This window comes from Protomyctophum bolini (genome assembly GCF_963924005.1).
Source record: "Protomyctophum bolini genome assembly, chromosome: 14".
Classification (NCBI taxonomy): domain Eukaryota; kingdom Metazoa; phylum Chordata; class Actinopteri; order Myctophiformes; family Myctophidae; genus Protomyctophum; species Protomyctophum bolini.
The window spans coordinates 27,039,135-27,066,961 of record NC_137875.1 but is presented as its reverse complement, the minus strand read 5'-3'; the positions used below and the strand labels follow the sequence as shown (position 1 = coordinate 27,066,961).

The following is a 27,827-nucleotide window of genomic DNA, read 5'->3' as shown; positions in this document are numbered from 1 at the left end:
CTGTAGGATGACAGCTAAAGGTAATAAAACAGTTTTAGGGCGAAACTCTCCTTTAAATGTAGTATATCATATAAATCTTTTTCTTTTTTTTTTACTCACAGAATCAAAGGTTTTATGGTCACCAGGATCCTGGATGGCTGGATTCTATAGGCTTAAAATAATTGATATAAATATTTTTGTAAATCTCTATGGAAAGAATGAACCACGGTCACTGCTATGCTCTACTGTATATGGATGACAGGGCTCCAGTGGTTAAGCAATGAGCATGGATGATTAGTTTACTTTCAAGACAAGCTGAAAATAGTCCCTAGAATGTAATCAAAACGTCCATAACTTATTAACCATGCAATTATGTTTAACCAACATTGACTCAATTGCTCAGCTAAATTTGTTAACGTTTTAATGACTTAGGAAAAACAAAAAACAAAGCCATTAACGGGGAAATGGGTAGGATGTCATCATCTTATCGTAATATCTTTCTCAATACGAAGGCAGTGGAAATTAGTTTCATAACATTGATAAATCATACAACATTGATATGGTCGCTATGAACATTTTCTTATCATTTTCATTTGATTGCACCATTGTTGTTTTTTGTATTTTGTTTATTTTGCCATTGTGGAAGCACTATAGCTGTGGTGACCGACTCTGACCTCTGCTAAATGGGCAAAACACTGCTCTGCTTTCTACAAGAGAGGAGTTGATGGAGTGCTTCATTATAGTGTGTGTGTGTGTGTGTGTGTGTGTGTGTGTGTGTGTGTGTGTGTGTGTGTGTGTGTGTGTGTGTGTGTGTGTGTGTGTGTGCGCGTGTGTGCACGTGTGTGCGTGCGTGTCAGTACATGAGTGATAGAGAGTGGAAAAGAGTGGGTGTAGAATATTTAGAGAGATAGAAAGAGAGTGAAGTGAGTGAATAGAGAGAATGGACTGTTAGACAGCCTGACAGTATGTGGAGAGAGCAGTGCTGCATTTGACCTTGTGTTTTTCCAAACAACTCCATGTAGAAGTGGATGGAGCTGACATTTAACAAAGCATATAAACACGCACTCCACGCACGCAGCTAAATCGTGAGTGTTGATTTACTCTGAAAGTGTAAAAATGAATCCCCCCTCTAAAAAACAAATGCTTCACAATATGCATTACATTCACCCAATTGCACAGCAACGGCAGAGGTAGCCTGCTCCAGCCAGTGTGATTTCTGGTCTAGAGGGCAATTCAAATTTTCCGGCGAAGAAGCCGGGGGACCCTCCCCATCCCCTCCCTGCCTAGAACACAGCGGAGAACAATGATGTCACCAAATTTGGAGCGACACCCCTCTGCAACGTTATTGGTTAGCGAAATACAAGGTTCACTCCCACTCCTATGCCACATTTCCTGGCTTTTTTTCTTTTCTTTTGAAAACATAACGCCTGCGATCCCCGAGGCAACCATGCAAGGAACCACCCCTATCTGGAGCGGTTAAGGGTTCAGTGTGTCGCTCAAGGACACTTTGACACAGCTCCAGGAAGAGCCAGGGATCGAACCGGGAACCTTACATCTCCCAGACGGCCGCTGCTCTACCTCCTCATCCACAGCCGCCGCTGGCAGCCAGCCCTATGAGTGAACAAACACAATCTCAAACATCAACACTTGTCAGTTCAAAGTCATTGTTGCAGATAAATCAACCATTAATAAACAGCTGTGTGTGAGTTAGTGAGTTTTAAGTCTTCTTTTTTTTTTAGGGTTTTTTTCTCATCTCTCCCTCTCTCTCTCCCTCTCTCTCTCTCTCACTCCCTCTCTCTCACTCCCTCTACTGCTAGCGCTGTTCAGAAACACACACACACACACACACACACACACACACACACACACACACACACACACACACACACACACACTCTCATCATGTTTCAGTGTCTCTCCCATTCTCTCCCACACAAACTTACACTCACACACAATCTCGCTCTCTTGCACGCATGCACGCGCGCACACACACACACACACACACACACACACACACACACACACACACACACACACACACACACACACACACACACACACACACACACACACACAACACTGCTTTTCAATGAGTCTGTTGTGAATCAGCGCAGCGTCTTTAAAGCTGGTTCTGTGGTGCTGAAGCAGGCGTTGGAGTGTTGGGTTACTTTGAAGTGCAGCAGGGAGAGGAATTCAACCACATGTGTTCCTTGTGTGTTGTTAATGAAAGTGATTGATGCGCGTCTAATTTTTCCATTTGTTGTGCGAAAGGCCATCAAGAGCGGTGCCCCCTTCTAAGTTCTCCCCCTGGAAACCTGAACCCAGTCTGCGCGGTAGAACCCTTCACTGTGTACCGAGTGGAACGGACCAAATGGAGCAAATGGACCAATAACGCTGAGGATTGTGTGTCAGATGACATGAGTGTGTCATCTGTTTCGCCGAAATATTGTGCGTGCATGTCTGCGTGAGCAGATGATTTCTTGCTGTGTGTCACGTGAGTCAGATGGAAAAATTGAGTGTGAAACAGATGAGTAGACATAATGATTATGATGATGATAAGGAGGTGGTATGAGTGCAGATGTGTGTGAATAGTGTGTATAGTCTAGTAGTATACTATATGGTCTATGTCTGTGTGTAGTGTGTACAGTATATGTGTGTGTGTGTGTGTGTGTGTGTGTGTGTGTGTGTGTGTGTGTGTGTGTGTGTGTGTGTGCGCGTGTGTGTGTGTGGGTGGGTGCGTGCATGCCTCCTGTTTATCCCACAATTTATAAAAACTTCTCTCTCTCTACTATATATTTGTCTCTGTGTATGTCAGTCTCAGTCTTTCTCTCACACACACACACACACACACACACACACACACACACAGCTTTTTTTCTTTCCTGGTTTCTCCCGCGGTGTGACGTGTGTGTGTGTGTGTGTGTGTGTGTGTGTGTGTGTGTGTGTGTGTGTGTGTGTGTGCAGCCTTTGGTCCTATTCCTTTGCAGTCCATTGCTAATGCAGAATGAGGTTGTGTTTTCACAGTTTAAGCCTTCTGGAGCCAAAAGAATAACTAACTGACTGTGTGTGTGTGTGTGTGTGTGTGTGTGTGTGTGTGTGTGTGTGTGTGTGTGTGTGTGTGTGTGTGTGTGTGTGCGTGCGTGCATGCGTGCGTCTGAGAGAGAGAGAGAGAGAGAGAGAGAGAGAGAGAGAGAGATACATTCCTGTACACTGCGATTCGGGAGTCAGAAATGTGAAGGTCTCAAACAGGGGTGTCATTCATTCATCCATATTCATCACATTCAGTTATTGTCCCGCCCGATACCAAAAATACTAGATACCCAGCTAGTATTTTCTACGGTGTCTCCAGACTGCTAAAGAGAGCTAGCCTCTCATCTGTCCTACACACAACTCAGTACAATGCTGAGGGTTCTTTTAACTCTGTGAGTGAACCAAATCCATTTGTACAGTTCAATCATTATACCAAATGGTGTGTCCACTTAGTTATGAGTCAAACCAAACACTAACTAGAAAAAGTGCCCCTCGGGGCACAGGTCTCCACCAGGGCAGGTCAGGTTGTGGGCTCCTGGTGGCGCTATAACAGGCCAATGTGAAAAGGGTGGGATATATTCCTCAGCAAGTCTATGAATTAAAGAGAAGTAAATCCCACATTCCATGATTTGAGGCTTTTTGTTCAAAACGGGCCAATCCTGCAAACTTTGAAAGCCAATCTTAGCCAATTAGGATGGAATCTGAAATATCGGACAGGATCCGTCTTGAACACATAACTATAGAGATAGTGTGTAACGATTTGCGGGAATTTTTGGACAGAATCTGGAGGAGTAATATCAAAAAGTGTGCTTTTCAAAAGTCGGTCTCCTGGTGGCGCTATAACAGGCCATTCTGGAAAATGTCATTGTTGGCATCCAGGGAGTGTGCAAAATAATAATAATAATAAATAATAATTAAAAAAAATAAAATAAAAGAGTATTGGGACTGATTCCAGTTTAATCTCAACGGATGGCTCCTTGTTAACTCTCCTGGTTCCAATTTCAGCAGCAGTTCCAACTCTGACTAGACGACCCTTGATTACACTTCATGTCCTCGTTCAAACCCTTTGAGTTAAATTAGTCTTTTTCTTCTTTGAAAAATAAACGTGCACAGAAAATGTTAACCTTTAAGAGTTTACTGAGTGCACTCCACTTCATACGTTACTCTGTATTAAGACAGACAGCAGCAAAGCTCAGAGGGAGATAAACTGTAAGGGAGGTATGGGAGAAAGGGCTAAGGCAGAATTTGATATAGGCAACAGGGGTTTATGAATTCCAACTCTGGATTTCTAACTCTGGAGAATAAAATGTATGTACGAATGCATCTTGTTCCATTCAATCAAAATGAGTTTGAATTTAATCGGAAATGTAATTTTTATGGATGGATGAACGATGACCACAGAATATCTAATATAGGGCTGAGCTGAATGCTTCAGATATTTCCATTTGTCGGATTGGGATTGTAGGTATATGTTTCAAGTTCTGAGTGTTTATGCAATTGCTGTTCAGTTGCAATTTTATTTAAAACTAGAAAAAAGTATCGTTCCATGGTTTGTTTTGGTTATTTGTATTAAACTGTGGCTTTTGATTTGCATCCTTGTTTTAGAATACAAGTGGCCAAAATTAGTTTTCTTCGACGGGTGGCTGGCAACTCCCTTAGAGATAGGGTGAGAAGTTCAGTCACGCGAGAGAGACTCGGAGTAGAGTCGCTGCTTCTTTGCCTGGAAAGGAACCAGCTTAGGTGGTTCGGGCATCTGGTTAGGATGCCTCTCGCACGTAAGGATGCTTAATTTAAGTGGTTAAGCATTAGCCATCGGTTATCTAACTGTACAAGCCACATGTAAATTGTGTGAAAGCAGGGCAGGCAGTAGGTGAATAAATACACCAAGTAAAAGTACATGGGAGAAAGGTTTGTAATGGCAATTTCATATTCGTGTTCTGTGTGTGCGTGTGTGTGTGTGTGTGTGTGTGTGTGTGTGTGTGTGTGTGTGTGTGTGTGTGTGTGCGTGCGTGCGTGTATGTACAGTATGCATTGGTTTGTGGAAGTGTATCTATTCCCATGAATTATTGCGCTTGAGTGTGTCAGTGTGTGTGAATGATTGTATAGTCTAGTAGTACTTTATGGTCTATGTCTGTCATGTGTGTGTGTGTGTGTGTGTGTGTGTGTGTGTGTGGAGGAGGTGTCCATATGGTAATAACATAAGTCTGGGTGCTGTGACGGAGAGAGCACCCTGTCTGGAACACACACAATCCCCCCTCTGTCGACCTCCACATACCTCCAACATTATCTAACCTCTTCTGCCCCATCTCTCTCTATCTCTCTCTCTCGCTCTCTCTCTCGCTCTCATCTTCACTGATACTTTGCTCCCATACCTCTCCCTAACTATCTCTCATGTCTCTCTGTACCTCTCTCGCTGCATTCCTGTACTCCTTCTTCACCATTTTTAGTCCTTCCTCCATCCCTCTCTCTTACCGTCTCTCAATTTCATATTACCGTTAGCACCTCACAACACCTCTTCTTTTCACCATTTCTCTCTCTCCCTTCACCCTATATGACCCTCTCACTCCCTATGACCCTCTCACTCCCTCTGATTTCAATTCAATGGGGCTTTATTTTCATGGCAAAGCAAGTGTGAAATAAGAAGTATATGCACAATTACGGATATTTTAAAAAACCATCGCAAACGACTAGGGCTCGGCCCTTATTGGTCTGTTTGCAATGAATCCAATATTAGTAGTATATGGTTGAAACCCCAAATAAAAAAATCTATGGATTCTGTTACTATTAGGTATGCTAAATAACATCTATCTATAAATGCACCATGTCTCTGTATATGTACTCTGTCTCCCAGTTTATAGGAATTTTAAGCCACCGTGGACGGTGGACGCCATCTTGAAAATGATGCCTTTCCCTTTTTTTAGTATGTTATTAAGCATACCCAATAGTAACAATATGTAATAATTGTGACAGGCCTATACGTAGCACCAGTCCACTGCATGCACTGTGTGAGCAGTGTGCACTGCAAGCGCGGCCTGTCACTCAAGCAGGAGTCTGCTAAACCAGCCAGCACCGCTCCTGACGTATGGAGGACCGTATGACTAATGATTTAACACACATTCTACCAAGTCCACTCAGTCAACAGAATACCTGTGTGTGCGTGCGTGTGATTTGATCAGCACACACTTCCCTTGACTCTCTCCGTTCAAGCATGCGCGCATGCATGCCCGCACATACCTATTGGGGCCTTATTACCTGAATTAAATTGTGATGACTTCTGAATGCCAATGTCATCAGCACTGAAATTGATTCAGGTGTTACCTATCCTCTCTAATAACTATGGGACTTGTACAACCACACCCTGTCACATGTTCCAGTTTGAAGTGACAATCAGGACCATCAAAACAATCGAGTCATAGGATGCTGCCTATACAATCTATCCTATATTATAACTGGCATTCAATGCTACCATCTGGCAGACCATGGCACTCTGACGTCACTCTGACATAACCGTAGGAGGGGTTCCCAATGCAGCTACACCCATATATGGAGGTCAAACCTCAATGTGTCATCGTGGCCTCAGGCGCAAACAAATCACTCAGCTCCAAATATGAGCACAAAAGGGGCATATCTTGTATTAAAATTGGCTCCCGGGAGGTAGCCAATAATAGACCAGTTATAGCCCGGCTTTAGACAGACGTCTAATAATCGACTATTACTCAGTGGGAGGGATAAGGTACAGTGTTTTAGACCGCGACAGAGTGACGCCGTCTCAAGTGAACTTGAGCCACGAGAGACAGCACCAAGCGAGCTAAAGCGCGCAAGTTGCCGTGTCGAACGTTGCGAAGTTCACTTAGCCGACTCAGCCCCGTTCGAGTTGCAACCTGATATGGACAGATTAATGTTCTGGTGAGAGCCCTTGCCCCGAGTGCCACTCAACGTGGCTACTGGCCAATCACAGCGCTTCCTTACACAAGTGTACTGGCCAATACAGCGCGTCCTTATGCAAACCCGTGACCATTTCAATGGTCGCACAAAAAATCTGTAAGCTCCATATATGGGCATATTGTTCGGATCGGCAGTGTGACGTAGGTGTCCAACCCTAGCCTTCTGTTGGCATTGTTCCTTTATTGTCTATGTACTGTGTGATCCGTTTGTTTTCATATGTTTTTGCGAACGCAATGAGCACTTACTATGAGACCTAGCAGATCATGTCTGTCTGTGTGTCTGTGTGTGTGTCTGTCTGTCCCGCTATACGTCCAAATATGGAGTGTGTTGCATCAGCAATCACTCAGCTCCATATATGGGCACAAAAGGGGCCAGGTCCACATATACAGTAACAGCGGGACAGACACACAGACAGACAGACATGATCTGCAGGGTCTCAGCTGCGTTCGCTTCCCGCGTTTGCGCGTCTTACTGGTATGTATATCTCGATCGACTCGATGACTGCTGTGCACAAAACAAATTTCAAGGACAAGTAAAGTATCTATCTATCTATCTATCTATCTATCTATCTATCTATCTATCTATCTATCTATCTATTTAGATGTAAACCTCTAGTATTGCTATAAGTTTAACATTATTACATCATCATCATGTACCTTGATTGATATTTTGCATAGAACACAGCATACAAAGACAGGTTTTGGCCACACAGCATAGTGGCTATAAACCAGGGAGTAAGAGTAACATAGTTTCCATGTACACAGAATTTACTCCAGTGATCTCATGGGTGTAAACTTTCAGCGTTTCATAGACAGAAGAACGCTCAGTGTTATGGCTGCCAATGGACCATTAGCCCTACAACAAATGTATGGACATCATGTTGATTCGCTCTTGTCATTTGCTGGTCAGCTCCCTCTTTTTCTCTCTTTCTGCGTCACCTTTCTTCTTACTTACACCTGCTCTCAACTTTCCTTTATTCTCATCTTTATGGATGCTCACACTCCCTCTCTGCTACCCTCCTCACCTCTCACTCTCTCTGCCCACCTCTCTTTCTCTCCTCATCCTCCGCTGTGTTTGGACTCTGACGAGAGTGTGCCAACAGAACCCATGCTGTGTCTGTACTGTGTCCTGCACCCGTGTCCGTACACACACCGGAACTCGCCATGACAGTGTTTATGCACGCACACACACACACACACACACACACACACACACACACACACACACACACACACACACACACACACACACACACACACACACACACACACACACACACACACACACACACACACACACACACACACACACACACACACACACACACACACACACACACACACACACACACACACACACACACACCAGTCCTATCTAAGTTACGAGGTCTTTTCCTCTCTTAGCCTTTTCCAGCATTTTCCATTGGGTTCCTGCCAACCTCGCTACCTGCTGGTGAACCTAAACACAGAGGCTCTTTTCATGCTCTCCGGGTGTCTCAAATGTTAGCGTCTTCTCAGAAATAATGAGCAGCCTGAGAAGGGACCTGTACATTCCATCCAGACCTGAGAAGGGACCTGTACATTCCATCCAGGTACGCACTTGAAGAGTCCAAACCCATCCATTCAGTTGTACACTTCCATTTAACCCATCCAGCTGATACCATTATCCAGATTATCCTCTGCACAGTAGAGTGCTCAGCGTTAATTTAACTCGGAGGGTAAACTTTTAAAATTAGACTCATGGAGTAAGATTAACACTGAGGATTTTGCTCTGTGGATTTGCATTGAATAGTAGCCTATTTCTGGTGACTCTAGGAATTGTCATAAACACATAAAAATACTTTTCCGAGCGTTAATTTGACCAGGCACCGGGTACTGGCACCGATATGATGATGTCACACTCTGACATAGCTCTGTGAGGACCCGATGGAGTGGCGGTTGTCCAGAACCACCAATCCGACTAAAATGCCCATATATAGGCATATAAGGAGATCCGGCAGTAGGCCGGGGGCTGTGATGGAGTTCTGTCTTCTTTAGGCTATGGGACTTAATTATACAAGAGGTTCGGGAAGCTGCTCTGCCTCACAGCTACGTTGCACCAGTGATCAAATTGATATGGCCATATATGGAGATCTCTTATCTGTCTGTCCTTGTCCCTATTATGACTGAAAGTAATGGAGTCAGAACGCACTCTACTAGACAAAAAACGACGTCATCAATATGGAGACGGGAGGATGTTTGGACAGTGGATGGCAAACGCCCCAAACGTAACACGCACTGATGTGAGACACAACAGAGGCCGCTGTCTAACAATGATGATTTACGCATATATGGGCATATCGGTCGGATCAGTGGTGTGACATCGATGTGAGAGCTGCGTGGCGGCTCGAATCTCTAATCTTCAAAACGAGCTGAACATACGCAGACTGCACAGGCACCGGACAGAGGTTGAACATTTAGACAATGTTGTGTTACTTGGCCAAAGTACAATGTCTGCTGGGCTGATATGTTACTTGTCGATGCACAAGACTGGCTGGAATCAATGTCTGACGCACAGAGAGCCATGTGACTGTCCGACACACTCACATGCACACACACACGTCAGCAGAAGTAGGAATGGACATTTGCTTAATGTCATCTGCACATGCAGGCACAGGAAGGTCTTTGTGTGAAATGTCTCATTCACTACACAAGGCATAGATGCATGTGTGCGCACCCACACAACTAATAGCCACAGTATCAAACATCTTCCTCACGCATACCTGCACACACTATACTAAATGTGCACATGCACGTGCACAACTGCACACGCACACGCGCACACACACACACACACACACACACACACACACACACACACACACACACACACACACACACACACACACACACACACAATGGCCACAAAGTAGAGCACAGCACATGATGCAGATTTGGGTTGGAACTCATCTGTCTAAATCACGTAATTAGCCGGAGTCTGCCGGACACACACCATCACATTAAGTGATTGAATCTTAGCTACTGTAGCACTCATTCAATAGACTCATTCGCTATTTGGCAAAAGGCACACTGATTTATTCATTAGAGGCACATCATAAAGAGTCTGCAAGTTAACTGCCTTTTAGGATTACAGTAGATGCAAAGTTGCAAACAGACTGTGATGCAGTAAGATGCATAATACAAGATTAGATACTCCAATAATATGTAAACTGACAGAAAGAGCCTGGATTTATGCATGTGAATTCGCGCACGCACGCACACGCACACACACACACACACACACACACACACACACACACACACACACACACACACACACACACACACACACACACACACACACACACACACACACACACACACACACACACACACACACACACACACACACAAATTGACTATTACAGGTCTGCAACTCAGAAAGTGTATACATCAACTAAATGGTCCCTTATGGTTCTATCTCAGAGTTAAGGGGGTCCCATTCTCATGTAGATCATCAACAGAATGCACACAGCAACTGGTTTAACAGCACTGTATACTAATGAAACTATTAAAGCAGGAATTTGGCGAAAGGGCCTTTCTGTGTGGAGTTTACATGTTTGACACGGGGAGAACAAAACATGCAGCAATCCTGCTCTCCAAAACTACCTGCCCCTGGCCAGCCGGGGCGTCTGATGGAGGGGAAAGGAACTGGTTGGAATAACGAGTTCCTTCCACGGGCTATGTCCGGCCAGAGAAATTCCCCCCTGTCAGGTGAAAAGAAGCAGCTTGGACTCCTCGTGTATAGAAGGAGGCATGAGGTCAGTCCGTTGCCCCCCCCCCCCCCCCCCCCAGGTTGCCAGAGGAAGTGTAGCGCCCAGGATTACATTAGATAATTGCCACTGAGTGAAAAAACTGGGTTGCAAAATCATGGGATAAAAAAAAAAAATCTACATCACAAGGTACAGTCAACAGCAGTCGGGATGTTTCCTAAGTTTAGCCAAGCAGCATGCTAAACTAAATTAAGGAATGCTATGCTAGAGTTCTCAATTTCAGCCTGAGTCACCTTTGAACAGCAAATCCCAGGTTGATCTGGCAAGGCTGGGCCGATCAGCGTGACACTTTGCATGCACACTCTCAGTACGCCATGGAAGAACCTCTTCCCCAAATTTTCAAATCAACCTCATGGTGGCACTTTAACAGGCTGATTCACATTTTAAACAATATAGTTTGGATAACTTTCATCGCGATTTTATGAATGAGAGCAGCATTATTAACCCGCCAATGAAAATTCATCAGAAGGAAATCTGGAATGCATTTCGGTTTCATTCACCCTCTGAAAGTTTAGTTGTTGACGGAGATGAGGAGACAATTATGAATTGCTTACGCTAGCTGGTACAGGTAGGCTAGCTGGCATCACCTCAGGTAGGCTACAACAATCTCGCCTCCCTGTAAATAATAATCAGAGTAAGATTATCCATATATCCTATTGCCTGCATCTCTCAGCACCACAGAGATCACTCTCTCTCGCCCTCTGATATGAGTGTGCTTTGACACAGTTGGAGAGCGCAGTGTGTTACTGTTTAGTGTCATTGTTTACAGAACGTAATCGTGCACCAGTGTGGATGCTCACATAATTATCGTTATAGTTATCATGCTTGGTGTGAACGGCCCTTAACTCTTGAACCGAGGTCGTACAATGAAAACTTTCCCCCTAGATTCCTTGGATCATGACTCCCCATATTGGCACTGCCCATGGCCACGGCTGTGGTGGACGTCTGTGCTCAGAGGAGTGCTCTTTACTAGTTTAATTATTTATTTTCCTGGTTATGAGTCGGGATGGGCTCATTTTTCTATGTTCATGTAGGGCTCGAGGCTTCAAATTACTTGGGTCGGTTCGGGACTTGGGGTTTTAATTTTCAGGCCCGTTGAGATCCTGCATGAACTAACACAATGCTACATTTCACAGTCCACACATTGACGGTGAAGCGTGAAGGCAACCATGCATGGCACCGACCTGTTCACTTATATCAAAACTGATAGATTAATCCAGAAACAGGGTTTTTATTATAAAAAATATTTTACCCTAACAAAAAAAGGTATATAATCGACTAAAACGATTAGTCTGATTAACTACAAAACGCTGTATTATATACTTCATTGTACAATATCATATTTTACTATTATTTTCACACACACACACACACACACAGCCCCTGGGGTCAGTGTATAGTGTGGGAGGCTGCGTCTCTGTGTGTTGTCCAGCTCCACTGTTCTGAGGTCAGTGCAGTGTGTGTGAGGCTGGGTCTCTGCCGGCTCCACTGCTCTGAGGTCTGTGTCGTGTGGGAGGCTTTCTCTGTGCAGATGTAAGGACTTAACCCCTGTCAACCACAGCTGTCCCTCCTGAGCAAATAAAACATCAACATCCTGCTTCACAGCCACTCTCCATCTCTCCTGCGCGTGCACACATCCTCTTTTCCTCTCTTTATCACACACACACACACACACACACACACACACACACACACACACACACACACACACACACACTTTCTCTCTTATCTCCTCCATGTCTCTGTCACATAGTCACACACACAATAACCCTCTCTCTTCATCTCTGTTACGTATAGATTCTCAGTGTGCATAAACACAAACAAAAAACACACATGCCTGCCGTCTTTTGTATGTTGTAGGCCTGTATTGTGTACATGTTTACAATATAAAAACTGCTAAATAAAGATAGTATAAAAAGGAAAAGGGAAAACACCACTCCCCCCCCCCCCCACACACACACACACACAACCAACAACAACCGACCCAACCAACCAAAGGACCCAACCGGTCGACAGACAGTCTACAGACAGATAGATAGCCTACTAGGCCTACCCCCTTGAAAATCAATCAGCAACAAATCTATTACAGATTGTGGAGTGAATATACCCAGTGCAACTGATAAGTTTCTACTCTAGTCTGAATAGTGTGATGTAGTGTAAATCAATCCAACATGGGCAATCTCCATCTCCCGGACACTATTTCTCCACAAGCAGCCTCAAACAATACCTTCAGTTTCAATCCATGACTGCATTTGTCATGATCTGTGTCATTTATAGTTGAAGGCGTTTTTTATAATTGCCATCAGGTCTAATGGATGGATGGATTGACATACAGACAGACAGACAGACAGACAGACAGAAAGACTGTCTTGTTTGCATATAGGCTACTGCAATGCGTAGCACTTAATTTGTGCAAGAAGAGCAACAGGTGATATAAGTTATACAGGGCAGGCAACTGAAGGGTTCGATAATGCTACTCACACAAAGGCATGGTAGATGAACGCCCATTCCCTCGGTCTCTCCAACACGTTATACAGGCAGTTCTGGAACCGCCGGTACCGCGCGTTCCTGCGCCCGCTCTGCGCGCTGTAGGTCAGCGGCTTCCCGAGAAGGCTGAGCCGGGCGCCCTGCTTTCTTCTCTCCACTCCAACGGCACCACCTGTTGTTCCCGGCGAGAGAAGCCCGTCGCCCAGTCGTATCGCCGCATTGTTCATCATCGCGCTCCGCCCGGACTCCACATCTTTCAGTCCGTAGTCGTGATGAACTACACCCCGGCGACCCGGTGAGGTCTTCATCCAGAGCCCCGCCGTAGTGCCGCCGCTGCCGCCGGTATCATCGCCCGTATGATTGCGGGGCATTGCATCACCTGCGCCGGAAAGGTGTCCGTCCACTGGAAGTCCCGTGAACACTCACATGTGTTCTTGCGACACAATCAATTTTAATTGTGTCCTGTTGTGAGACTTAGTCTACAACAATATAAACTATTAAAAACAATAACAACAACAACAATAATAATAATCACACACGTGCGTAAAAGACGCCGCGGCTATGTGAATGAAATGTGGAACCAATTGAACAAAATAACTAGATGACCATCATGTCATATCACTATCTTGTTGCTCCGCTTTGGCCATCTGCGCCAGGCGCGGGAAGAGTTGGTTATGAAGGAGTGAACCGTCTACCCGGGCAGACGTTTGGCGAGGCGAGGGGAGGGCACACATGCACACTCACTCCTTCCTTCCTTCCTTAGCTCCTACCTACTCTCACTTTCCTTCCCTTTACTATACTACCCGGTCTGCTCTGCTCTGCTCTTTCGGTATCAAGTTGGTAAATGGGCGTCTCGTTTGGTATTCTTCTCTGTCTCTCTCTCTCTCTCTCTCTCTCCCCCTCTCTTCCTTCAGTCTGTCAAATTGTCCTGCGTTAGGGAGTGAACGTGCAGCGGTGCAGGTTCCGCAACAAGTGACAAGTGATGAAGTGAAGTGGAACAACTCCATCATGATGTAGCCTGCTATGCAGTAGTAGCCGCTGTCTAGGCTTATACTTTACCATACATGTCAACAAAGGCAGAGGAGCGTTTGTAAATAGTGCTTAGTATGTGACTGATTTGTAGCATTTCATATTTCGCAGTTGTCTCAATTGGTATATTCCACAGCATTTATTGAGGAATTCAGTGTTCAGGGCAGGCTTTGGGAAAAAAACTGATTTCCCCATAATGACTTGAACCTTGAACCTTACCTTACAAAACAAGGGAGAAATTAAGAAACGCAATAAACTCCGCGTATTGTAGCCACAACTTTATCCTTTGTGGTTAACGTGCCCCCAGATCTCACACAATTATAGCCTATTGTAACATTATTGTTCCGTTTCAATATCGTGTTTGGCAATTTCACAAATCGCTCTGGGTTCTGTTAAATGGCCATGTGATCCGAAGTGACACCCAACAACACACACGCACGCGCGCGCGCACACACACACACACACACACACACAGACGGCAGGAAAGACACCGATGAGATGTTTATTAGACCTATTGGCTAAACATTAAACTAATATAAAGGCATGCACTTGGCAATGTATGGCAATGTATATTCCCCAATTTCCCCCTGTTACGTTTGGTGATTTATTATTATAATTATTACATTTATTATAATGATTAAATAATATTAATAATAATATTATTATTATAATGTTATTGTGTTATTATGTCAGGCAAATATCCACTTAAACAAAAGTGAAAAGAGAGCTTAGGAGATCAGCACAAAAAACTGTTATTTCTTCTGACCATGCAACGTGAGGACGCATGGAGAGATGGAGCACATGCACAGCCTCCTTTTCTCTTGTGGATAATGTACGCCATCTATCGGCAAAATATGGTTGGACCGCTGTCTATCATAGAACGATGAAGGTACAGTATAGTAGGTAAATAGGCTACAATCTCAGTCTGAGAAGACTTTGCGTTGACAAGTGCATGAATTAGCCTAGGCTATAGGCTATAGTTTATTAGCGAAATAAGGCTATTATTGGATACATCCATTGGCTTCACAGCTCTTCGGCATGCTGATTAGAATTAACAGAAATCTGAGGGTTAGTTCAATTCTGAGCTGTCAGTTACAGCTGAGATTGAAGATTAGTAGTGTAACCGCTTAACTGCTATGTGTCAGTTCCAAATAACATTCCCTGAAGAAGGCAACTTTTGTTGCCGAAACGTTGGAAAAATAAAAATGTGATGGCATCGTGAATACGATCTGTGCGGCCTCTTTCCTTTCTCAGTCAAAGTTTTATCTCCTGCGGTCAGCACCTCCCCACTATACTGGTGTGCGCTCCTATACCGTTTTGTTAGTTCCAAATAATATGACATATTCCCAATCTTGATGCGAGGTCATTAATAGTTTTACAATCTCGTTCCTGAATCCATATGGCAATCAATCTCCGATTGCAATCAATTTCCGATTAAACGACTTTGTTGTGGGTATCATTTTGTTTAATTTTCAATGGTGATACTTTGATTTTGTTTAAATATAACTTCGGCTATAAATATAACACCATGCGGAACCTATACACCACACAGCGCAAACCCATATTGAGGATACAAGATCGGTATAATGTATAGGCTATATGTCTGTAGGCATACGTTTATTTCTCTCTTCACATTGTAACATTAATATTTTTTATATACCGGTAGGCTATAATAGCTATACTCCAGTTTTTCGAATGGGCTAACACACGGATCTGGCATTACCTTCTCATCTCCCATTAAGAAAACAAACTAGCATTTAGGAACAGCAGAATGCTTGGCATATATTCAGCACCCTGGACAGCGACTAAACAACTGCCATGCATGCAGACAGCAGATACATTTATACTGCCAGTCTGATTGTCATCTAGAGGCGAGAGAGAGAGAGAGAGAGAGAGAGAGAGAGAGAGAGAGAGAGAGAGAGAGAGAGAGAGAGAGAGAGGGGATTAGTCTTGACCGCCTATACCTTGGATTAGAGCACACAGTGTGTGTGACTGTGAGAACATTGGCTGTCCTCTCCGGCTATGTGTCTATATCCTATATTGTCTGCGCTCTCTCGTCATGACATTTCATATTGGTGGATGTGTGTGACCATCAGGCATCATTGATTCACACCTGCGTCCTGCTCTATTTTGAGGATCTGAGTGGAATCATTACAGAAACATCTCTAGACCAATCAAAAAGAATGGCCGACGGTCTTCAGGTTGTTAAAATTGGGATTTCAATGAAGATGGTGCCCCAAAACAGCGCAGTGTATTTCAAGTCGGATGGAGCGAGATTTGGTCAAACGCGGACAATAAAGCTGTTGACGGGCTCCAAGTACAAAGTCGAAGTGGTCGTGAAACCCGGCGCGGCTGAAGCCACGTATGTATAGACTGATTTCCCCTCTCAGATGTCTGTGGATTGTCGCTTTACAATGCTTAGTTAGTTAGGCCATATAGTTTAAATAGGCCATATGCTTTGATTGATTGATTTAAATATGTATTAACAGTTTGCAGAATTACAGTACACTACATTTCAAGCACTCAATACAAAGCAACTCAAACTGTGAGTGGACGACCCAATTAAGCATTACACTTGTTTACAAGTACAAATAGACACTTCTATATAGTCAAAGAACAGAACAGGAATTCATCATAAAGGAGGTAAAAAGGGAAAAGAAACATATAGCCTACAGTGAGGGGGAAAAGGGGTGGGCGGTGGGGATTCAGATTTTACAGAGGCTGCTGTTATTTATCTTACATAAACGCTAACGCACCCTAATATAGCCTCCAACATATTTTCGCTGCTCTGTCATGATCAGTGGTCGACATCAGTCAGACATGACTGAACGCGACAGAAGGCCTATCCAGATTATAAACACCCCTGCTGGCTGTGTGTCAAATCCACGGTGATTAGAGAGCGGGAGAGAGAGGGGGGGGGGGGGGGGGGGGGGGGGGGGCGAGAGAGAGGGAGAGAGAGAGAGAGGCTGGGGGGGGGGGGGGGGGATGTAAACACTTGACTTTGATTGATTGATTGATTGATTGAAATATTTATTAACGGTTTGCAGAATTACAGTACATTTCAAGCACAACTCAATACAAAGACTGTTAACTGTGAGTGGACGACCCAATAAAGCATTCCGATTTCACGGGGGCCAGTTTCGAATTGCAGCCATCCATAGGTGCCCTTTGAGAGCGGTTTTGAAGGAGTCAAGGGATTCGCATGTCTTAATGACATAGAATAGATGGAAATATATAACACAACAAATCTATCAGGATTAAATATCCAACTGCCCCAATACCTCAAGGTCCCCAAGTTTTATTATGGCTTCTGGTGACTTCCTTATCCCTCAATATTCAATAACATTATTTATCAATCATCTGACATTTTGCCTATATAGGTCAATAACAAATATATATCTGTGTGCTTCACACATAAGTGATCTTCATCATGTATCAGGTCTAGATTAGATCTATGTTCTGTTCATAACTTAGGTCAGGATGTTAAATGTCATAATCAAATGCAATTCCAGTCCACAGGTTTCTCAGACCGGTCAGACCGGTCAGCTTTCTTATGGATCACGTCCCTTGTTCTGATATCAGGAGCAGGTGCAAGATAGAGCTAACCACCACTTCTCTTCTCTAAAACACAATTTATTTGATGCGCGGCTTGCGCGCAACAGTTTAGCCTCAGTAGGCCTACTCTATGCAAAACAATGTATGCCTACAGGCTGCATCGCCATTTGTTCATGTCATGTTTTACGAACTATAGGGTATCACGTTTTACAGTCCATTTAAACATGACAATCTAACAGTGCCACGTTTTCCCTCTGTGCCGTCCACATATAGGTCCATGAGTCTGGGAGCGGTGACGTTCCCCCTGGAGCAACTGTCCAAAGACCCCCAGGCCGTTGTGTACACTGGCCTGTATGAGACCGAAGGAGTCGAACGCACCAAAAGTGGGGAAAGACAACCTGTCCAAATCGCCATAGAGGTGATTGAACATGAACTTGGCTCTGCGTGAGAATATACTCTGTTTAAAGTTTTCTATTCTACGTGCTTAGTTCCCCACTCTGGTCCTGGGAATGTTTAGATGTTTATTTAGATTTTAGATGTGGATCCCTGCAACGTTTTATCCATGATGTTATCCTTACATCAGACATAAGCTGAGACACCCCCCAACTCACGTACACGCTCGCTCGCTCGCTCGCTCACGTACGCAGTGTTTAAATCTAACAATGTTATGATTGTGCTTCACAATGATGTTGTACATATGGGATTTCGCTATTTTAAAGTCACAGTGGATGTATGACGAGTTGGACTGAGAATCACATTAAAAAAAGATGAAAGCAAGGACTTGTTTAGAAAATGGTCAGGAAACTGAATTACGATTCTGTGCAACATGTTTAAAATATTGCCTCATGGATCCTGGGCTGGCTCACCTGGTAAGAATGCATACCAGCAGTGGTGGAAAGTAACTGAATACAGTTTCTTGAGTAGCCTATACTGTACTTAAGTCCTACAATTTTCTACAAGCTTGTAGATCTGCTATTTTCAGAAGATTTTTAGACATTTTAAAACTTGAAATGAGACATTCTGCATATTGAGTATGTTTACTTTTGGTACATTTTGATGCCAATACTTTTATACTTTTACTCAAGTACATTTTGAATTCTGGACTTTTACTTATAACGGAGTACTTATATATTACAGTATTTACTTAAGTAAAACAGGCGAGTACTTTTTCCACCACTGCATACCAGATAAGGCTATAGTCCTTCCTGCAGCTCGCCTGGGTTCAAATGTGATCAAAGTCCCTAAGGTAAGGTTACACTGGCAGACAAATCTAGCCTGAATCAGATCTGTACCACATCTAGATTGAAATCCGATTGGTTTAAATGAGTCCAACATGTCACATGACTCATTTAAACAAATCAGATTCCAATCTGGATGTGGCTCAGATCTGATGCAGGCTGGATTTAGCTGCGTTTGTAAATGGGGCCTAAATGCTTGTCATCCCCTCTGTCTCTCTCTCTCCTGCCTTTACTGGGTTACTGGGTCTCTTTCCTACCTCTCCATGAATCTAGGGGCACTGTACAACACAATCTATAATGAGGAATTTAGGCCACAACTGCATGTGCACAATCTCTAACGACACTTGGGGGGCCCCATTTGACAGTTAATCAATAACCATTCACTGATCTACTGTGCTGGGATTGTGTGTATGTCTGCTTGCATGAGTGTGTTTGTGAATTTGTGTGTATTTACCAATCTGTCCTCTGCATATTCCCCCTTTAAATCACCTTCAGCCTGGCATGCTCTGTGTTTGAGAGAGAGAGAGAGAGAGAGAGAGAGAGAGAGAGAGAGAGAGAGAGGAGGAGGAAGGGGGGGGGGTGGATGTTGAAGGCAAGTGGACGTTGAATGCCAGGCAATAATTAGTTTGAATCCATACTCTTAAGACAAGAAAATAGCATTTGGTAATCACTTTAATTTAGTCAATTAATATGACTGTCAACTATGATTACAAGTAGACATTCCCATTCGCGCTGTTTCTCTCCTCGTGTAACACTGGACTTCGTGTGTGTGTGTGTGTGTGTGTGTGTGTGTGTGTGTGTGTGTGTTCCAAGTGGGATTGTAATTAGGGTATGTGTAACAGGTTAATTCACATGTCACAGCAGAATGTGCACCTTCTGTGGGACTGAGAATCAACCTGTTACACATACCATACAGAAACAATACAATGAACAGGTATTGTAGAACAGCATATATTAGTCTGACAGAGGCTGCTCTGTCACATTTCTTACCCCCTCTCCTTCTGGGTTGTGCATACCTGGTAAACGTGACAGATAGTCAGCTATGATGTTTCGACCCCCTGGACAGTACTCAATTGTAAAACGGTATGGCTGAAGAGCCAGACACCAGCGCAATATTCTGGAGTTTTGACTCTGCATTGAGTGCATCCACTTCAGGGCTCGATGGTCGGTTTGAAGAGTGAACTCCCGTCCGAGCAGATAATACCTAAGAGAAACCACTGCCACCAATTGTTACCAAGTGGGATTGTGGATCGGCTGTTTTGTCAGTAATAAAACCTTTAGAATGACACATTGGACATGAGGCAGACTTGCAGGTGAAGATAAGTTTTTAATTAAGTTCCAGGCCTGGACAACATAGTGAAATAATAAAGAAAATAACTCAAAACAACTCAAACAACTTAACTGCGAACTGACAGGTACTGGTGTCAACCTCTCCCCATGGCAGCACAAACTCTACTGAGCCATTTCCCCTCTATATAGACTCCTGACTCCACCCCTGGCTAAGCAGTCAGCGAATCACAAGACATTTAACAACACAAGCAATCAGAGCTCTCTTCAGGCCATCAAGGCAGCTTCCCAACTACAGCATCTGCATAAACACAAGTATATTAATTCACATGTCACAGCAGAATGTGCACCTTCTGTGGGACTGAGAATCAACCTGTTACACATACCATACAGAAACAATACAATGAACAGGTATTGTAGAACAGCATTATATTAGTCTGACAGAGGCTGCTCTGTCACAGTGTGCGCACATGCATGCGTCTGTCTGTGTGTGTGTGTGTGTGTGTGTGTGTGTGTGTGTGTGTGTGTGTGTGTGTGTGTGTGTGTGTGTGTGTGTGTGTGTGTGTGTGTGTGTGTGTGCGTGCGTGTGCAGAATCATGTCTGAGCCCATGAATGTACTGTATCTTAATCCTCTTCATTCTGGAGCATAAGGTTGCAATAATTTTGTGAATGTAGGCCTATGTTTATGTCTCTATGCATTAACTGTGTATATATTCTCTCTTCAGTTCACAGAAGTGGGCCTGTTTGAGACTGTGTGGCAGGTGAAATATTACAACTACAACAAGAGGGACCACTGTCAAGGGGGGAACAAGTTCAACAGCATTGAGTATGAATGCAAGCCCAACGACACTCGTACCCTCATGTGGGTCAACAAGGAGCTGTTTTTCTGATGAGAAAGGATGAGATATGCTACTCTATGAAATCAAACTGCATTTATTATAAATACATTACAGTCCTGACGTCACTCGCTCATCCTCTGGGTCACACAAGTATTTCCTCTGGAAAATAACATTCATCATCTTAGAATCGTCTCATATAAGAATTGTGGTCCAAAAATATACTGTCGCAGAAATAATGTTGGCTCTGTATAATTTACGGTAGTCAGTCAAATGTAATTAATTTGGTGGCGGTAACATTAATGATTTCTCGAAGAGTTGATACAAAGGACCATTTAAGTCCATCATTTATTCGGACCCCTCCCCAAAATGACCCCTTATCCATAATTTATACATTATGGATAATTATTTTCATCTCAACTCTTCACTGTTAATGTTTCATACCCATATGAGTCAAACCACTGGGATCATTTGTTTTTCTTATGTTCTTATGTTACGTGATATTAACAAGTCTATGGGAATTCAGAATGGGGCAAAAACATGACCCAGGTAAGACCCAGAGAGAGAGAGAGAGAGAGGTAGGATGCGTACATTACGTCAAACTTCGGTGCTCTATTGAACCTCAGGTGAAAGTGTATTTGTATTTGTGTGTGGGTGTGTGTGTGTGTGTGTGTGTGTGTGTGTGTGTGTGTGTGTGTGTGTGTGTGTGTAGTAGAATGTGTTTGTGAATGTTTTGTTGGTGTACAAATGCAATAAAATGGACACATAAGGGTCCATTTGTTCACAGTGTTAATTAACTCAGGATTTTACGATGTGGAAACTAAGATGTTGACTCACAAAAGTAGCAGTGTTTTTTATCAAATTATGTCAAATGGTACAGCCCTCAGGGATTCTTTTGTTATCCTTTTAGCATTATTGTATAAACTGTACCTTTTTGCAAACTGTTAATAAAGTATTCAACCAATCAGTCAATCAATCTAACAATCAATTAACAGTAAAGCTGAAAAGGAGATTTTCAGAGGGCAATTTGATCCATTGTGTTGTGGAGGCGAGTTACTCCATCATATAGTGTTTTTGTAGCTTGTTTTTTAAAGTTATGAGTGAACTTTTCTAACATTTTTGTGTGTTTTGGAAAATAACTATTGTGTTGAGTGCTGAAACTGCCAGATACTGTAGCATTTTGGAGTGAAGTCTTAAATAATTATAGTCTTGTTGTGGTGTTTATTCATATTCACTTAAATCCAAACCAGAATAGGTGTTTTGTCATTTTGGTGAATTTGACTGTCTGGATATTGCAATTCTACCTTAAACCCATATTTTGGAATATATAAATTTTTGAATTTCCAAACCAACCTACATTTCATGTGTCTTGTTATCATAGAGATAAAAATGAAACTTCACCATTGGAAACCTGTGGCTGCAAATTTCCAGCGCCAGGAAAGCAAGCTCACAAATAGAACAATATGATTCAGGTTAAATATCTGCAAAATGTACCTTTAAAAAAAGAATATCAGATTAGATATGTCCGATAATATTGAACCCCCCACGATATTATCGTCTGATATTAATATGAAATATAGCTGCAAGGAGCAATCCGATGGAGCCAAGCAATAAGTAAAATCACACCCAAATGCCTCTACCTTCTTATAGAAGGCAGAATTCCCACCAGATGGATACGTTACCCAAGACTTGTACATGAAATCATATACATTTGTATTTTAGATGTGCTAGGGATACTAAATATACAGATACGTAGAAAAGAAAAATAAGGGGTTTGTGCTGTGTGGGCCCCTTTGAATACTTATGTTTTCTGTAATGGTTACCACTAATTTGCATATTTAGGAGTAGGCTTAGAAGGTAAATTAAAAATGCTGTAATCACAAATCAAATTATCAAACCCTCAGAACATAGATATAGACACTTTATTTGTCAGTTTAGCTTGCCTTATTATTGAAGAAATAGTTCAAATTTGGGAGCCATGTTGCAAATTAGAAGATCAAAAACTCAAAATATCAGGTTTTTCTGATTCAGCACTCTTGACGGTGGCTCAGTGGTAGAGTGACCGGATGGCAACCGCAAGGTTGCCAGTTCGAACCCGGGCTCCCCCAGAGTTAGTGTCAAAAAGTCCTTGAGCAAGACACTGAACCCCTAATTGCTCCTGATGTGCTGGTTGGTGCTTTGCATGGTTTCTGCCACCATCGGTATGAATGTGTGTGTGAATAGGTGAATGTAATGCACAATCTATATAAATGCATCATTTACCATTTTGAATTATGTAAAATGGCTTGGTTCCCCACTTTTACCCCAAAATGCTTCTAACTTCCCTATAGATGGCATTTTTTCTGAAATCACACTGGTCTACCCAGCTTTTCACACTAGTGAGATGTTCGAGGTTATATTAAGGTTGAAGGGAAAGGTGGCAGGTCAAAAGATGAAAATCCATCTCCCCCTGACAGAATGCCTGATTCTACAGATCCAGCATCCACTGATGATCACAACACAAGTGGCATTTAGGTTATCGTTTAAAACCAGCTTTTGACATGCGTCAGGGTTTTTTGTTACAGTCCAAGATGTAACCTTGACATCCTACTAGTGTTTTGAGGTACATTACATAGCAATATATTATACAGAGATTGAAGGGGAACGATGACAGCCTAAATGTGGGCCCTATCAGGTTCCCTGACTTATACTGTACCATCTGATGTCACTGGAAAGGCCCAACAGATGTGTTCTTGTACTTAAGTCACATAGCATTACCATCCGGCAGAATGACCAAACAGCAAATATTTACCCATTTCCAAACATAGTATAAAACATTTATTTAAACAACCTTAAAAATCAATTTGAGTGTTTTTTGGACAGCCTGAGACAAATTTAACACTCAAATGTATGGAGAGAAAAATGCAAGATCTATAATCTCCAAGAGCCCAATGGCTAAGACTATAAGAGGCCAGTCTTTTTAAACAAATGAGCAGGTTATCCTCCACGTGATTTAATACATATTTTTTCCATCAGATTTTATACAAAATGTGACCACAAAAAACAAAAGAAAAAACAGAAAAATATAATTTCATTTTTATAGCAGGTAATAAAGAGAGCATAATTGTATATACAATACGTAACGTAGAACCAGAGGCTTAAAGTCTCAACTTGCAGGTTATTTTGTCGTAAGGTTATACTGTAGCATCTCATTCCATTATTTTACATTCCTCTCAAAATTCTATTAAAACTGGAGTTAACACACCCAATGCGCACCAAAACAAAAAATAAGTAATCAAAGGTGATCGAGTTGTCAGTGCTGTATAAGCACACATAAAATGGAAATAAAATGGATGCTATAGATCAAGTGTTTAAAGTCATACTCTGTGGGATTCCTTCTGTTAAATGTTATTCACTGGCATATCTTTGCACAACAACTGCCACTACATTCCTACCAAATATTCAAATAGTGTGCTTACACAGAAAATAAGGCACGTCAAATGCTAGTAATGGCTAGGCTAGAGGCAGTAGTTAAATTGAATCTTTAGGCAGTATTTAACAGAGACAAGCTTGAGGCGCTGTGTTCGAAGTCTGAAGCTGATCTGGATTGCATTGAGGAATGTCTGAAAGTGGACTTCATCACTGATGCTAAAGAAAACAGAGTTATAATATATAAAGTTTGTCACGGAAACCCCAGTAAGAATACTGGAGAACCTTGCAGCCATCAAAGCCAAACATGCAGCCCTGCACACACAAGTCAAAGTTATTGCTGCTGCTTCTAACCCTTGTGTTGTCTTCGGGTAAAGATTACCAGATAGGTTTAACAGCAGAAAATAAAACATTAGAAAATCACACCCGTGTGAAGTGAATGTCGCTCTTATCATCACACGTTCATCATACATAATCTCATTCTGGCCAATCACAATTTGCGTCCTCACTTTTGTCTTCAATGTTTGTGTTTACACAAACCCTCAAAGCTGGACATAGGAGGAGAGAGTGGAGAGGAGTGTGTGCCCCTCAAAAAAAGTGAAAGAAAGCCTTTACTCATATTTCCATGAAGGCTGTACACCACCAGGTACAAGGATTGTCTTGGGGTCATATTTGACCCGGCAGTTAAAACTCACATGCAGTGAGAGTCAGTTAGACACCACAACCCACCAAGACTACACAAGGGTAAAGGACGTTTGTTATGGGACACTAGTTGAAAGCCAACAGCATAGGCACTGTTAAACTGTAAATGTAAAAAATATGCTATAGGCATCTACCAGGCATCTATCTATCTAAACCACATTGATAGATTTATTCCAAGCATAATACAGTGGCAGCAAGAAAGAATATGAGCTCAAAGTGTGCTACTGCTACTAGCTTATAAGGCACTAACTGGAATGGAACTCATGGATTAGAATTATTAAAACGCACTTGATGTGACCACCAGTCACCACCGAACATGAAATCCTACAGAGTACGACTTTAAACCATGAGACAGGAGAGCACTGGGTGGGGACGTTTGATTCATTCTCACCCACATGATTTCTGACCAAATCTTTGAATAAATATTCTTTCAGAGTGAACGTTTTTAATTCAAATCTTTGCTTCTGGGGGGGGGGGGGGGGGGTTACTATGATCTGTTCTACTGCAGATCATAGGAACCCCTCAATGCAGCTGGTAAGCGATGGCCAACCCTCTGTGTATTAAAGTGCTAAACGATGCTCAAGCTACTGCCAACGCCGCCTGGAAACTATCTCTATTCAGCCTCTACAGTCCAATAACAAGACAGGGTCCTAATGGCAGGACTCACCAAAAAAGAAGAAAAATAAAATTAGATAACATTATGTATCTAGCTAGAATTAGAATTAGAAAAAAAATATATATTTCTCTATACAACAACGTTGAATTGGATTCTGTGGAAAGTAAACCCAATCCTGTTTCAGTCTATACAACAGCCATATAATTTTGAACCAGGTTGACAAAGTAAGCACTTCTTTTCTTATGCAGAAAGCAACCTCATTGGGAGATGGAGTTATAGTCCCAGTGGAAAGTTGTTCAGATGTGTCAAGTTGGATAGGGCTGTATCCGAGAGTCATAAACTGTTAATCAACATGTTCGCCATTTGTTATACCGTATCAAGCCTTGCTTAATAGACTGAAACACAATCAACTGTGTTGGGTTTCTTCCAAGTAGGCCTTAGTCAACATGTTTATTTTTTTGTAGGAATAGGCCCAAGGGACTGGTTCAATATAGTATTTGACCCACATTATCACAAATGAGAGAACTTTATAAACCATTCTCAAGCTCTATGACCACTTGAATACTGTGATTGATTATAGATTAAATCCTCAATGTTGATTTAACTCACAAGTGTACAAATGTAACCAAATTAACTATTTGGTTAAACTTTTACAGTGTCGCCTAACAGCAAACAATTGTTTAGATTGGCAGCTGTAAAGGTTTAACCCGTTAGAAATAATGAATAAACTGGATCCTTTGTGACTGCCAGCATTAAAATATACTGTACCGAAACAATACTTTGACCATCGTAAATTCAAAATATAGTAATAGACAATCCACTTTTTTGTGCCACCTAAACCTTGATTATACTGCTGTAACCTTTTTTATTTTTTCCTCTTTTTCCATCACTTACCAATTACTAATTAATGAACAAAATTAACAACCTGCAAGTTGGACTTAAGACTGCTGGTCAATGCTGCATGTAGAAATGCTGCATGTGTTATTTTGCTCGACTGTTACTGGAGAATATTTCATTCGGTGCACTGCATTTGTTTGGGCGTATACAGATGGAGTGTATACTTGAGTATGGAGTCGGTTGTTTTTCCAGGAACTCACCAGGCATTCCCTTTTGTGTTAGGGCGTTTAGGAGAAAAACAGCTGCTTGCCAAGAACCTACATTCAACGGCCTCTGATAGAAAAACATATGGTTGTTCTGCTGGGTAGGTTAACTCTTTGATAATAAAATGGTCCCTGAAGGAAGCAATCTTTGAAACTAACCTGCAACAAATTGAAATGCCTCAAAGTGTTGTCAAAACTGCTTGGTAAACACAGAAAGGACATGTCAACTGTTCTAACTTTTAGTTTGGGCTTAAAATATAATATAATAAATATTATGTTATCATTTTCCCTTGGATTTTAACCCACCTGCTATCAGTGCAGTTTCTTTTCTTTTTTTTAGCAAACAAAAAGGAAGCCCCAATCTTGCATAGCTCCATAAAGATATGATAGTTAACATGTGTTCGTTAGAAGACATTGATAAATGCCTGTGTACTGAAAAGGTTACTTTGCTAGTCTATTGGATATTATACCTCATCAATATTATTTTCAAATAAAAGAAAAATAAGCTACAAGTGGCTACTAGTTATGGCACCGTGACATCACAAATGAATGCCAACTGTGACTGGCTTTCCAGGCAAATGGAAGATACAGTACAGGCAGAGATAACTGACTGAGACACCAACAGGTGCATCAAAATGTTTATGATTTACCATCCCTTTTTTTATACATTGGACTATGAACCGTAAATGATGCTCATAAGAGACGAGTAAGGGCTGCTGCCACAATAATCAATGGAACCTCAGATGCAGTGCGCAGGTTGTGCGTAAGCTACGCACGTGAATCTTGCTTTTACGCTTGTGCCCC

General features: G+C 42.4%; 2 protein-coding genes across 6 annotated transcripts in view; one reads left to right on the top strand and one right to left on the bottom strand.

The window, feature by feature from the left end:
• The window catches only part of kcnq5a (potassium voltage-gated channel, KQT-like subfamily, member 5a), a 116,362-nt gene extending 102,602 nt beyond the window's left edge, over positions 1–13,760 (bottom strand). For all 5 annotated transcript variants that reach the window (XM_080782724.1, XM_080782723.1, XM_080782725.1 and 2 more), the window contains exon 1: positions 13,247–13,760. In XM_080782724.1, coding sequence (XP_080638850.1) covers positions 13,247–13,623 — 377 coding nt within the window. In that variant the 5' untranslated portion in view covers positions 13,624–13,760. The remainder of the gene's footprint in view (positions 1–13,246) is intronic.
• A 2,704-nt stretch (positions 13,761–16,464) lies between these two features.
• On the top strand, positions 16,465–21,251 carry cnrip1b (cannabinoid receptor interacting protein 1b; the record flags this gene model as incomplete). Its single annotated transcript, XM_080782939.1, has 3 exons — positions 16,465–16,643; positions 18,110–18,254; positions 21,087–21,251. The coding sequence occupies 3 exons, from the start codon at positions 16,465–16,467 to the stop codon at positions 21,249–21,251; spliced, it is 489 nt and encodes a 162-aa protein (XP_080639065.1).
• Positions 21,252–27,827: the final 6,576 nt, after the last annotated feature.